General features: G+C 35.8%; 1 protein-coding gene across 38 annotated transcripts in view; it reads left to right on the top strand.

Annotated features, from left to right (window-relative positions):
• The window catches only part of LOC308068900 (titin-like), a 240,935-nt gene that overhangs the window by 133,376 nt on the left and 93,255 nt on the right, over positions 1 to 14,304 (top strand). For 37 of the 38 annotated variants that reach the window (XM_080400329.1, XM_080400320.1, XM_080400321.1 and 34 more), the window contains 20 exons: positions 542 to 637; positions 1,200 to 1,274; positions 2,186 to 2,266; positions 3,425 to 3,529; positions 4,041 to 4,118; positions 4,499 to 4,552; positions 4,767 to 4,850; positions 8,821 to 8,871; positions 8,952 to 9,347; positions 9,553 to 9,828; positions 10,063 to 10,338; positions 10,492 to 10,631; positions 11,062 to 11,188; positions 11,272 to 11,535; positions 11,640 to 11,906; positions 12,044 to 12,307; positions 12,839 to 12,978; positions 13,108 to 13,234; positions 13,354 to 13,620; positions 13,719 to 13,985. In XM_080400329.1, coding sequence (XP_080256455.1) covers positions 542 to 637; positions 1,200 to 1,274; positions 2,186 to 2,266; positions 3,425 to 3,529; positions 4,041 to 4,118; positions 4,499 to 4,552; positions 4,767 to 4,850; positions 8,821 to 8,871; positions 8,952 to 9,347; positions 9,553 to 9,828; positions 10,063 to 10,338; positions 10,492 to 10,631; positions 11,062 to 11,188; positions 11,272 to 11,535; positions 11,640 to 11,906; positions 12,044 to 12,307; positions 12,839 to 12,978; positions 13,108 to 13,234; positions 13,354 to 13,620; positions 13,719 to 13,985 — 3,435 coding nt within the window. The remainder of the gene's footprint in view (positions 1 to 541; positions 638 to 1,199; positions 1,275 to 2,185; positions 2,267 to 3,424; positions 3,530 to 4,040; positions 4,119 to 4,498; positions 4,553 to 4,766; positions 4,851 to 8,820; positions 8,872 to 8,951; positions 9,348 to 9,552; positions 9,829 to 10,062; positions 10,339 to 10,491; positions 10,632 to 11,061; positions 11,189 to 11,271; positions 11,536 to 11,639; positions 11,907 to 12,043; positions 12,308 to 12,838; positions 12,979 to 13,107; positions 13,235 to 13,353; positions 13,621 to 13,718; positions 13,986 to 14,304) is intronic. The other variant, XM_080400322.1, reaches the window with a different exon arrangement.

Genomic DNA, 14,304 nt, shown 5'->3' on the forward strand with positions numbered 1-14,304 from the left:
GAATATGAAATCGTAAAGGAGATTGAGTCTGAAGAAGCAGAAGAAATTCCAGTTGCAGAAGTAGAAGCAGCTTTGCCAGTTGAAGGTATACAAAGTACCTATGCTGGACATCCTTCTTTCATTATTGTGCACTTTTTTCTTACTCTGTCGTTCTTCACATGTGTGTCTGTATGTTGTAGGTGTCTGCGTCATTCTTCCCCTGTTAGCACATTTTGGAAATGAGTTCTGATCTCTTAACTCTAAGTACAACAAACGGATTATTTTAAATGCTTTCACTTTGTTTCAGTCTTCCCATCATTTGGTTCCCCACTTTGGTTCTTATATTATTAACATGTTTTTTTAAGTCAGCTTGGATATTTGTACTGTGTGCATGCTACAAAACCACAGCCTAAGGATCTTTCATACTCCCATTTAATTCAATAAGATTTTTTCACTATCTTCATTGAAAATGGACAATGACCATCTTTACATTTGTACATTGCTCTTCACATAACTACTGTGGTAGTAAATTTATACTAAATCTACCTAATGTTATTTAAAGCACCGGAACCCGAAAAGAAGATCCCTGAAAAGCGAAAACCACGACCACCTACCCCACCAACAGAAGATATTAAATTGGCAAAAGAACTGCTTAAAGGTATAATCATCTGAAGCCACAATTAACAGTGGGAACTCAAACATATAATCCTTTTAAATGATACTGATGACTCTTGAAAAGCATGCTTTTAAACATACCACTTTGCAGGTTATTTTTTTTTTCTTTTCTAATTTACTGTTGCTTTAATGGTGCGCCTTACTAATGCTCAGTCCCTTACAATTTTTTACCACTGTTATGCCAGGTTAGTTTACATGGATTCTTTTCAATAGTTATGGAAAAAAACAATTTATTAAAAAAAAGTCTTAACCAAGTTAACATACTCTTCTATCCTTAACATAAGTCTTCTATCTTTAAAATGTTCTTACAAATGAAAAGAATCCCCAGCAATAATTTGCTGGTGTTAATATATGAACATGGGTTTCAGAACAACTGTGCTTCCGACAGATCATCTGACTTCTTCTAAATGGTTAATCAGCCAGAATCCTAGCTTTGTAGCTCTTGTCTTTCCGTTATGTCAATAGTATTAAGCAGTTTTTTGGAAAGTTCTTTTCTTTTTTGGATCTAATGACTTGTTTTAAAATTCAAATAATTTTCTTTAAAGCTCCTGAATCAAGGAAGAAAGTTGTGACTGCAAAACCTGGTGAGCCTCCAAAATTGGAACCTCCACCTGCTAAAGGTACCTAGCTAATATAAGAATCTTACTTAAATTAAGCCTGTCGTGAGCCCAAAGTTGTAGTTCTCAGTATCTTCTTTAATTTGCTCAGCAATATCAATTTGTTAAATTATGTTCAACAGTGAACTCCAGTCTTGGATATATATGTTCATGTTATATTTTCACCCATCTTAATCTCCCATCATGCGATTCATGAGATTCAAGAGACAGAATCCCAGAAGAGTGAGAGTTTTTATGAGTTTTGTCACTGTGTAGATGCTCGCTTTGGTTCTCTGCTTAGGGAGAAATAAAAATAATATACTGTTTAAATATGTACAGCATTGTTCAAACATACTTAGTTTATTATTTGTCTGAAATATAACTTATTTTTGTGAGAGGACACTTTCCAGAGATGGAGATAAATAGTGAATTGAGCAAGCCACTTTACAAGTACTCCCTTATATTTTTCATATGTACTGGAGCTTAAGGCAAGCTAAGCAACTAAGCAGCAAACATCTCTTCTTAATGTTGTTCCAAGTTTAGAAATTAAACTAGATGGATCCTTAAGAATATCACCGAGTTCAGATGAATAGATATGTAACATAAGCCTGTAATGAAAGAGGAAAAGGAGATAAAAATGTTGCTATGATAACTCTCCTTGAATACTTAACCTTTATAGTTTTGTCAAACCATATTTCTCTTTTGTGGATTTGTGTGAAAATTTTCTCTTATGCATAAGTCTAGAAGACAGCTGTACACAAATAATACAGAAAAGATATTAGAACTATTGACTCCAATCTCAACAGTTTTACCATTGCTTTTAATGTTCAGTAGTGCACCAGCATTTGATTTATGTGTTTGGAATGGTTAGTTGTTGGTTAGCTCTTACTACTGTTATGAAACCATAATGAAATCTGGAATAATATTCTTTTAAGTGCCTGGACTTGTAAAGAAACCTCGCAGAGTAATTCCTGAAGTTACTCCTCCACCAAAAGAAGAAGTTGTTTTGAAAAGAGGTATAGTAACTTGGCTCAGTTTTAAAAAGCCCTACATATCAACATTGTTCAGTATATTCCCCTAAGTAACATTATTTTATGTGTATGGTATGGAAAATCACACAAAGAAAGTACTACCTAATGTCTGTGTTTTGGGGAAAGTGTTTATAGTTGCGGGGATGAAGGGGAGATACCCTGAAAATCTGTCAGATCCAAAGTATCTGTGATGAAAACACAGCAGAACACTGAAAATCTGGTTTCCCATAACTTTACTGTTTTCCTAATCTCTGCAAAGTCTATACTAAAGTTAACAGTTTTCCACTGTCTTCAGCTTCTGGAGCCCTGAATATTTTCCAGTGACAGTGTAAGTGTTATTAAAGTCACATATGTAGCATCTGTATTCTCTTTCATAGTTTTCTTAGAAGTACTATACAGATCACAGAACCCTGTGGTACTATTGGACATCAATCCTCTCTCCTTCAAAGTCTGAAGCCTTCTGAATCACTTTATGCTCAATTATTGCTTAGAAAAAGGAAGCACTAATTCCAATTCTCTTTGAAATACTACAGCAGGATGACTCATGGCCATGTACCTTGAAGATTTCAGATAACATAATAAAATAGGGATATTCAGTTTTTCAGATGACAGTTTCATTAGATACGCAAGATGGATATCTGACAGGACAAAAATAAATAAAATAAGTAAAATGAAAAACAGACATTATATAAATTTGAACTCTCCAAATATAACACTTGATTCAGTCTTGTTCTCTCACTGCAGTCAATAGGAGTTTAATCCATAATCCTGCATTTTTTCCCTGAAAAATCATCTGTAACTGCAGGTATTAATGCATAATTATGTATAGTAAGTCATGATTAAAATATGATAAGAAATACAAGAAATGTTATTCTGTCATAGACAGTTAACATTGACATCTTTCCTTTCAGATGGACTGCTCTTAATAAAACCAGCTTTTTGTTCTAGATGACTTTGAATTTTAAAAATCTTTCAGAATAGTATCTTGAATACTTACACAAAATCTTCCATTTATATCAAACGCTGTATTTTCCATACCTGTTCTCCATGATTGTTGATATATTTTTAATCTTTTGTCTTGCTCACCATCCTATTCTTCTGGTTATCTGTGCTTTAAAAACTTAAATTCCTTTTCTTTTAAAGTTCTTAAAAAGAAATCAGAAGAGGAAGAACCTAAACCAGAAAAAGAACCCAAACCAGAAGTTAAACCAGTACCTACGCCAGTAGAAAAAATTAAGAAACCTGAAGGTATTAGATTACATTCAAACCTATCCAGTAAAGCATAATTTAAAAAAAATCCCACTTAGGTAGTATTCTCTGAAATTCAGGAATTAAACAGATTTTAAAAGATGGTTTGCATAAAACTAATTGTGTAAACTAAAGCTTTGCTGAAAACACAGCCAAATTTGACATCCATATTTGGGTCTGAATTCTGAATTTTAGGTTTGTTTCTCAATCTTCACTGTGTATAGAAGAGAACTTTGCAAATATTTTATAGTGCTGATAAAAATATAACTACCGTGAAATAGTTAATCCAACCATTCTTTTAATTAAGTTTGCAAATATTTGTCCTTTTGTCCATTTAGTGTTTCTAATTTATTCAAATTTCACTCTTAAAAATACATATTCCTAAACCTTATGAACATCTGAAACAGTTTATGTCTAAAAAGAATGAGAACTTTTAAATACTTTGGAGATAATTGTATTTGGGGATTTAAGGTGTTCCAATATATCTTATAAAATAAAAATAATATTTTAGTCCCAGAAGTTCCTAAGAAGAAAACGGAGATACCTGTCATAAAGAAAGAGGAGAAACATGTACCTGAACCACCAAAAGGTACAGACGTGTGGTGTTCTTTTGCCTTATTGCAGCAACTAAATGATATTCATGCCTGAATGTCGTGCTATATTAATCTAATGCATTACTATTATCCAGTCTGTCTGTGACTATTCTGTCATGATTGACCACTTTGCATTCTTCTGGATTTCTTGTTGTCTTTAATTCTTCAGTGCTTGAAAAATTCATCTTTTTTCCATTGTATCTTGCTTTACAAGAGTTTATCTCAAGTTAATTTCTTGCTTTCTGGCTATATAGAATACAAAACAATAAATTCTGTCTTTGATTAACTCTGTATTGTTGCTTCTAACTTCAGTGTTCAGTGGGGTTACAAAATACGTACATTAACCTATTTGTAATTCTTGTGTTTGAAATGACAGAACCTAAGCAAGCAGCTCTCCCACTTCCTGGGTCTGAACCTAAACCTGTAGTAGGTAAGAATTCTTTAGCCATGAATACCAGTGCAGTCTTTCTTGTGCGTCTAGTATTTTCCATTCAGAGACTTCTGGCTAAAAGGACATTAAACAAATGTATTTAGTATTACTAAGACTAGAACTTTCATACAACCTACAGAACATATTAAAAAACATACTTAAAACAAAAACATGAGAACTCTTTTTTTTTTCTTCTTTTTTTTTTTTTCTACAGCTCTAAAATCTCCCAAAACAGCACCAGAACCAGAACCAGCTGTTACTACCCCAGTGACAGTCCCAGTGGTTGGAAAGAAAGCAGGTATTTATGTTTACTCTATACTATTTATAGACTTATTCTCTCAGAGATACCTAAATATCTTCAGGATAAAGAGAATGAAGAGCTGTACAATCATTCATTACAGAAAGATTTGAGGTTCTGTTCAAGGATCTTGTTATTCTAGGTACTGTCACCTAATCTAAAAGACCAATGTCTCTGATATACCATAGAGATTAATCTCTGCTCTCTTTTCTGGATGGTGATGTGTGTGCCTTTAATTATTGTCCAGCTGTGAAATTTGTGTATGCTGTTGATTCCTTGATGTTGTTTATATCCTGATGTATGTCTTGTGAACTGCATCTTGTATTTTCTGTATAGCAAAAGACAGATTACACGTGTTTTTAAACAATTCTTGTGTCATTTGGTTTTCTGCTTTTAATTTGTTATTGAAGTCCTGAGGAAAAGTGACAGTGGTGTTGAAGAATCAGAGTATTACTACTTCATTTGCTATGCTTAGGACCCTGGATCATACACTGCTGTGAAAAAAGAACTGTGAAGAGTCCAGTTCCTCAGAAGCACTCTGAGCCTGAAGACCATGGGTAGAGCTGACGTACATGCTTCCTGCCCATCGTTCGAAGGGCCTCATGTTACAGCAGAGCTTAGATCTTGGGCACTGGAGAAGCCTAATCATGAATGTCTCTGGGCCATTGATTTAGTGATGTGGCCAGGCCTGCAGTGGCAGAACTAACCCATCTTGTATAGGTTGCTAGGTAGACCTTAGAAAGTTGTCATTTACTGTTACTTTTAACCTGGATTGAAATAAAATTGGCAAACTAGTGAGACAATGCTCTGTACTGTAACAGTGGTTTACTTAAATGTGTTCTGTATTGTTTGTCTGTGCCATTCTTATCTTTCTTTTGTGATTGTGCTCTAAGTTTTCTGTTGTGTGGAGAAAAGTGTTCTATGTTCATTTTATTTCAGGTATAGCTGGAAATTTTGTCTTAAAAACTATTGTTCCTGATGCTTGTTCTTATGGATTTTAACTCTCTAAATTACCTGTGAAACCTTTGTAGCTGCAGAAAAGCCTGATGCATCATCTGTACTAAAGCATAGAGATAAAATTCCTCCAGTGGAAGAAGAAAATCCTGAGTTAATTGTATTAAAGAAGACTTTTACCAAGAAACACTTGCATCTGAAAGAGAGAATAAGTCCTAAGGAGACAGCTCTGGACATTCATGCAGTAGAGCCACTTGAATTTAAAATCTCACTGGAAACAGGTGGTGAAATACTGAAGCCAGAGGGAGATGAGCAGGATAAAGTGGCTTTTAAATATTTTATGCTGGCTCCTGAAGAAGAGGAGTCTGAAATAACACCTATAGTTTCAAGAAAGACTACCCTTACAGGTGAGAAAATAGAAGTTGCAATAGATCACATTACTTACGCAAAAGATGAACAACCTGATAAGGAATTGAAATTGGTTTCTGTAGCATCTGAACACATGGAAAGAGATTCTGGAGAAGAAAAGGGGGATGAAATTAAATTGGTTGTTCACAAGGAAGGTGATGTAGAGAGTGTCTTTGACAAGCTTCACAAACGAAAGATTCATGTGCATGAAAAAGAAGAGGAAGCTGAGTCAATTTATGTACCTAAACATATACCCAGAGAGTCATACGAGCCCAGGGACCAGAAAAGATTTCTAGGAAAAGAGAAAAAATCAAAAATTAGTTTGCAACCTAAAGAACTTACCAATAAGGATAAAACTTCATTTGTAAAGGATATCACAGAGGCAGGAATAGATGAAACTCCTCTTCTTAGAAGTGAAGAACAGAGAGGAGGTTTTACTCCAGAGAAATCTGAAGTTCCTCTTGAAGAGTCCATGAAGCAGCATGGTATACAAAATAAAACCCCGCGGATGAAGAAATCTGGTGCCACAGTAGATGAAATTCCTATAGAGAATATTCTTAATAAAGATACAAAGAAAATGGAATTTTTTCTAGGTGATGAGAAAGATGAGAATCTGGACTTTACATCAGCAGAACTACATTCCTTAGACCTGTCTGAGGAGACTGAACCACCTTTGAGAAAAGACATTGACCTAGAACACCCCACTGAAGATAAGGGTGTTCCCAGAGAAAAAGCTTACATAGCCTTTAAACCATCTGTTCTTCAGCCAGAAGTAGTGGGAAAAAAAGCAAGAGAAAAATATTCTGCAGAGGAAGGAGAACTTCATTATGAGGAGGATTCAGGACAATTTTTGACTGACAAAGCTCTCCTAAGTGATAAAAAAACAGCCAAAAAGATTATACCAGAGAAGGAAGAGAAAACTACTTTCAGCACCCACTTGAAAAAAGGCATATTTAGACAGTCAGATGCCCCAGAAAAGCTGCCTGTGGAAAAAGAAGAATTTGATACAGTGATTACAGGAGAAGGAATGGAAGGTGAAGCTTCCATAGGAGAACATGAAAAGGTAGTCAAAGATGAAATAGTTGAAGGATCTAAGACAATAAAGAAAGTTCCTATTCGGCCATCAGGGAGTCATAGTAAAAACCAATTTCAAGAAATTCATACCATTCAGGATGAACACAAAGAAACTCCAGCTCTCAAAAGCAGTGAAGATAAAACTGAAGAAAAGAAATCTTCTTTGACTGTGGAAGAAGTGAACCTTTCAGGAAAAGAACTTCCAGTTCCAGAAAGTACATCAGATGAAAAAATGGCAACTAAACATGGCATTGGAAAAAGCACATCTGTTACTATGAAAAAAGAGAAGGGAAAGCTTTCAGAAAAAACAATATCAAGCAAAGGAATCCCTGCAAATGGAGAAGTTACCTACTCCTCAAGCATAGGTAAGATGACAACTCCCAAGAAAGCAGAAGGAGAGAAAGAATACCGGAAATCTGAACCTGCTCATGTGATTGAGCAGGCCAGCAGAACTTTGAGTGAGAACAGGAATTTGGATGCACCTGGAGAATCACGTGAAGTTCTGGATGTTCCTGCAAAGTCTCATGCAAAGCGAGGTGAGGAAGACTGCTGCCAAATTCTTCCACAAAGTGCTTGTACTATTTGCCTCAGGAGAATAGCACTTGCCATTGTGATGTTTGTTTTTGTTCTTTAATACCATTCATGTTTCCATCTAGTCTGTCAGCTGGACGTATTGGCATTCAGCCATTCTTGACATGTTTGTCTTACCTGTCTGTACATACATCTGTATGATCAATGTTCATTGTCTTAGTCTTACATTTTTATAAGTTTGCCTAAATCATGTTGTGTGCCATGACTTTCTCAAAAAAAACTCACTTTTTTTTCTAGTATTCATTTTTCCATCCACTGCAATAAAATCTGTCTGGCATTTTATTCATGTCTTCCCCCATTAAAAGTATCCTTTACATTTCCTTTCACAAAATGACAAGAAGCAGCGTAGCATGGGAAATATTTTTAAAAGTCTGAGATCATTCATCACAAGTTGGGCAAGTAACAGAACATACCTCACTTGTGAGAGTATCATGTTGTCCTGAAAAATATACATAATTTATAAAACTTCTATTTTTGTTGTCTTCATTAGTAAAAGTGTATACTTTTCCTAAAAAAAAAAAAAAAAAAAAAAACAACCAAAAAACCAAACACACACACCCCCCCTAATTTGTAATAGGCATTTAAGAGCTATTTTGGTTGACAGATGGGTATTGATCAAGAGCCTAACTGTAAGTCAAGTGTCAGGGAATGGCACAATTTTACAAAGTAAAAGGCAGGACAATAAATTGAGGAATGAGGAGCTCCTAAGCTGCCTTTCAGTCCCCACTGCTGAATATGTGTCTTCCCCATGCTTAAAGAAAATGAACTTACCATTGAGATATAGACAGTGTAAGTTGTATAAATATATACATAAGTTAATATCTTCTTACCCTTGTATGTGTGTATAACTACAAGAAGAGCAGGTCTGATCTGTAAAAGAAATGTTTGTCTTGATTTTAGTATATTTATCTACATTCCTAATAATGTTGCTGTTCTACTTCAGAGGCCAAGCCACCAAAAGAAGAAACTCCGAAGGGTATCAGTCCAGTCAAAGGTAGGGTACTACAAGACAGTATCTACAAGCAAAAGCAATAAATCAGAATTAGTTTATTAATTTCTAAATCTGAATTACAGCCAAGAAGACACCTTCACCAGCAGATGCAGAAAGAAGGAAACTCAGGCCAGGCAGTGGTGGTGAAAAACCTCCTGAAGAGCCTCCATTCACTTACCAACTCAAGGCTGTACCACTGAAGTTTGTCAAGGAGATGAAAGATATAGTGCTAACAGAAGCTGAATCTGTTGGGTCTTCTGCAATCTTTGAAGTCCTTATTTCACCATCCACTGCAATTACCAGCTGGATGAAGGATGGAAGTAACATCCGAGAGAGCCCAAAACACAAGTTTATTGCTGACGGCAAAGATAGGAAGCTGCATATTATTGATGTCCAGCTGGCAGATGCTGGTGAATATACCTGTGTATTACGACTGGGGAACAAAGAGAAGACCTCTACAGCCAAACTCATTGTTGAAGGTATTTCCTGTTTCAAATTTATCAATAATGTAAAGGCTAGCTACTCCTCAAGCTAGAAGTACTGGTACTTTATGAATTTACATTTGTTGCTAGGTGCATCCTTTTGTTACCATCAATCGCTACGCAAATTGATGTAATATGTAAGGCATTTCTGTATTACACCTTCTGTATATAAATGAGACAAATCAAAATGTTTTTCCCACAGCACTCCCAGTGCGGTTTGTGAAAACTCTTGAAGAAGAAGTCACTGTGGTTAAAGGCCAGCCACTGTACTTGACGTGTGAGCTTAATAAAGAAAGAAGCGTGGTTTGGAGGAAGGATGGGAAGATCATCAAAGACAAGCCTGGGAAATTTGCTCTGGGCATTATTGGTTTGTCGCATTCCCTCACTATCACTGATTCAGATGATGCTGATGCTGGCACTTACACTGTTACCGTGGAAGACTCTGAGCTGTCGTGCTCATCTTGTGTTAAGGTAGTAGGTAAGTAATCAAAATAATGTTCTCCTTTTTCTGCAAGACATTTGGGATGTTTTAAAATCAGGAAAGCTTTTTTTTCATAGTATTACAATATAAATGGACAGATAACTTTTTTTACAGCTATGAAAATCTTGTTGTAATACAAAATCTGTTAGTTCTGTTTCTTCTATTTATCACCCATCTATTTGTAGTAGAAGACTCCTAAGCTGTGTTTTTATGTAACTTCTTGTCATGCAGAAGTGATAAGAGACTGGTTAGTAAAACCCATAAGAGACCAGCATGTGAAACCAAAAGGAACAGCTACTTTCACCTGTGACATTGTCAAAGATACACCAAACATTAAATGGTTTAAAGGAGATGAGGAAATCCCTGCTGAACCGACGGACAAGACAGAAATCTTGAAAGAAGGAAATAAAATTTTCCTGAAAATCAAGAATGCTGGCCCTGCTGATATTGGGGAATATGCAGTGGAAGTTGAAGGTCGCAGATACCCAGCTAAACTGACGCTTGGTGGTAAGAAAGCTTTTATTTGTATTATATTTAATCAACTCATAGGCCAATATTCAAAAACGTCTAAAAATAGAAACAGAAAAAGGTAACCCAAATTAATATAAAGCTCTATCAAAACTTGTCCTAACCATATATGTGTTCATTTGTGCCTTTTAGAACGTGAGGTTGAGCTTTTGAAGCCATTAGAGGATGTTACAGTTTATGAGAAAGAAACAGCAAACTTTGATACAGAAATATCTGAGGATGATATTCCTGGTGAATGGAAGCTGAAAGGAGAAATCCTGAGACCCTCACCTGTAAGCATCCTTGAATTTTACAACATAATTTATTTAAATTTAACACTGTGAACAGGTTCCCTTGAGTCTTTATGGTAAGAACTTTGCAGGTCTATCATTACTACTCACTCTAGAACTTAGAAAGGCTACACATTATGGTAATTAAAAAATGCTGGGATTACAGTACTTATTCAGACAATAATAATAATTCAGACAATAATCCCACATACATTGTTAGTTATGATGTTGATATTGAAAATAAATGTTGAATGCTGAAGAAATGTACTCCATTTCTTTATTGTTGAGTAAGTGTTAACTTTCCTTGAAAACAATTCCAGTCTTTCTAGCTGACTCTTTAATGTGTATAAAAAAAATTATAGAATCCCTTTATTAAAAATACCTTGCAGTAAGGCACTGACATTGTATTTACCAAAGTCTGTCATCTCTCCAGACATGTGAAATCAAAGCTGAAGGAGGAAAGCGCTTCCTAACCTTGCACAAAGTCAAATTAGAGCAAGCTGGTGAAGTCCTTTACCAGGCACTTAATGCACTTACTACAGCTATCCTGACTGTGAAAGGTATGATGCACAATGGTGTATATCAACTTAAGCAAGGTACACATGGGGCACATTACAAATGGTGCGTTCTGTTTTGCTTCCAGAAATTGAACTGGACTTTGCTGTGCCCCTGAAAGACGTTACTGTCCCTGAGAGGCGCCAAGCAAGGTTTGAATGTGTCCTTACCAGAGAAGCCAATGTTATATGGTCTAAGGGCACTGATATACTCAAGATTGGAGAAAAATTTGACATCATTGCTGATGGAAAGAAGCATATTCTTGTAATCAATGATTCTCAGTTTGATGATGAGGGAGAATACACTGCTGAAGTTGATGGCAAGAAGAGCACAGCAAGACTGTTTGTGGAAGGCAAGTACTTTCTTATGAATGAAACAATAAAAAGTGGATAAAGAATATATCTTTTATAACCACATTACCCCTTTTCTGATAGTATTTATGTGTCTACATTACAGGTGTGAGGCTGAAGTTCATCTCACCTCTACAGGATCAAACAGTAAAAGAAGGGGAAACAGCTCACTTCCAATTTGAGCTTTCTCATGAAGATATGCCAGTGAAATGGTACAAAAATGACAAGAGACTCCACACAAGCAGAACAGTTTTTATGACTTCAGAAGGCAAAGTTCATAAACTAGAAATGAGAGAAGTAACACTTGATGATATCTCTGAAATAAAGGCAGTGGTCAAGGACTTGAACACACAAGCAAACCTCAAAGTCTTAGGTAATTACATAAGTAATTTAAAATATGCCATATAATACGTATAAACAATTTTTATAAGTACAAAGTGACAAAATATTGATGTTTTAGTAAATTTATATTACTAATTTACCATTTCATATCCACTATGCCTTTCGTAGAGGCCGATCCATATTTCACTGTGAAATTACAAGACTACAGTGCTGTGGAGAAAGATGATATTACTCTGGAGTGTGAACTGAGCAAAGATGTGCCAGTAAAATGGTACAAAGATGGTGAAGAACTTGTAGCTTCCAACAGAATTTCCATAAAAACGGATGGCTTGCGCCGTATCCTGAAGATCAAGAAGGCTGCAGAGAATGATAAGGGTGTTTATGAGTGTGACTGTGGAACTGACAAGACAAGTGCTAATGTCGGTGTTGAGCGTAAGTTATCATGCCTTGGCTAAGGAAAAGTACTTTAAACATTTGTAAGACAGTGTAGACAGACACTCTCTAGGGTACAACACCAAACATGGTACCTTTAGAAAACATGCTTTTATAATAAATAGCTGAAATATCTGGATTTGGATTGTCAAGAGTTCTTACGAGAGACAATGTATCTTAAGATATTTAAGTGGCTTTTGTAAAGACAATGGTGATCAATTATTCTCATATTCATTTACAGTCAGGAAAAAAGCAGTTAATTCAATTCACTGTAGCAAATATCTGGATTAATTATAAGGAAAAGCATTCTTACTAAAAATAACCAAACTTTCATACATATTATAGAAGTAGGTTGTAGGCTGCCCAAACTTGCAGCTTTTTAGAAAAAATAAGATAAAAATTAATCAGTGATAGTATTTGAATGCCCTAAAGAAGGGATAGGGAGATAGTTTAGATCCTTTCTAGCATTACATTTCTATGGTATAGAATGAGTGAATAACAGATGTGAACTTTTGGGGTTTTTTATTTTAGCTCGCTTAATTAAAGTGGAGCGCCCACTGTATGGAGTGGAAGTATTTGTTGGTGAAACAGCACGTTTTGAAATTGAAATTTCCGAGCCTGATGTCCGTCCTATATGGAAGCTAAAGGGAGAAACTCTAACACCTTCACCTGTAAGGATGCTTCTTTATTTTTAGACTATAATTTCACTGGAAAAAAAACATATTTAGTAATAATGTCTTCTGAGTAATTTCTCAGAACATTCATAGTTGGGGTGGGGCTGTGTGTTTCTTTATTACCAGGACTGTGAAATCATTGAAGATGGGAAGAAGCATACTCTTGTCCTTCATAACTGCAAACTTGATATGACTGGAGAAGTGTCTTTCCAAGCTGCTAATGCTAAAAGTGCTGCAAACCTGAAAGTGAAAGGTACAGTCTTCAGTTTGCCAACATTTCCACATACATCTCAGAGCATTAGAACAAATCTAGCAGCAGAAAGGTCTATATGAACCTATCACTGAGCTGAAAGTGCTCTTCTTTGATTTCAGAATTGCCTCTCATCTTTATCACTCCACTAAGCGATGTAAAGGTGTTCGAGAAGGATGAAGCTAAGTTTGAATGTGAGGTGTCCAGAGAACCCAAGACTTTCCGCTGGTTGAAAGGAACACAAGAGATCACTCCTGATGAAAGATTGGAAATTATTTCAGATGGAACAAAGCATGCTCTGACTATTAAATCTGTTGCCTTTGAGGATGAAGCTAAATACATGTTTGAAGCTGAGGATAAGAGAACAAGTGCCAAGCTAATTATTGAAGGTTTGTCTGACTTTGCCTTTCTAGGAAAGATTTGCACCATAGTTCTTGAATACTTTTTATCGATAACATTATTGTAATGAAATGTTACGTTGTTATAGGTATCCGCCTGAAATTCATTACTCCTCTCAAGGATGTAACAAAAAAGGAGCAAGAAACTGCAGTGTTCACTGTGGAACTCTCCCATGAAAATATCCCTGTTGTCTGGTTCAGGAATGACCAGCGATTACATACCAGCAAAGTTGTTTCAATGACAGATGATGGCAAATTCCATACACTCACAATCAAAGATCTTACTATTGATGATACTTCTCAGATTAGAGTGGAAGCTATGGGCATATCCTCAGAAGCTAAACTCACTGTTCTTGGTAAGAATACCCCAAAAAATTTACATAATGTGTATTGTCAAAAGAGTCTTATTAAGGAAGAACGGTGATCAGAAAGTTTTGGGGTTGATTTTGGTTTGCTTTGGTGGTTCGGTGCTTTTCGGGATTTGTTGGGGGTTTTTTTGGTTTGGCCTAAATCTACATTGTGGTTTTTGTCAGTTTTACACTTTGTCATCTTTGGGTCTCCATTTCCCCACTCACAAAGGATAATTAACTTTCAAACTTCATGCAACTGCTGCAGAATTAACTATTAGATACTTAAATGGTGCTCTGAAACTCTTAGAGCACCAAAATTATGTTG

Source organism: Falco punctatus (assembly GCF_963210335.1).
Source record: "Falco punctatus genome assembly, chromosome: 8".
Classification (NCBI taxonomy): domain Eukaryota; kingdom Metazoa; phylum Chordata; class Aves; order Falconiformes; family Falconidae; genus Falco; species Falco punctatus.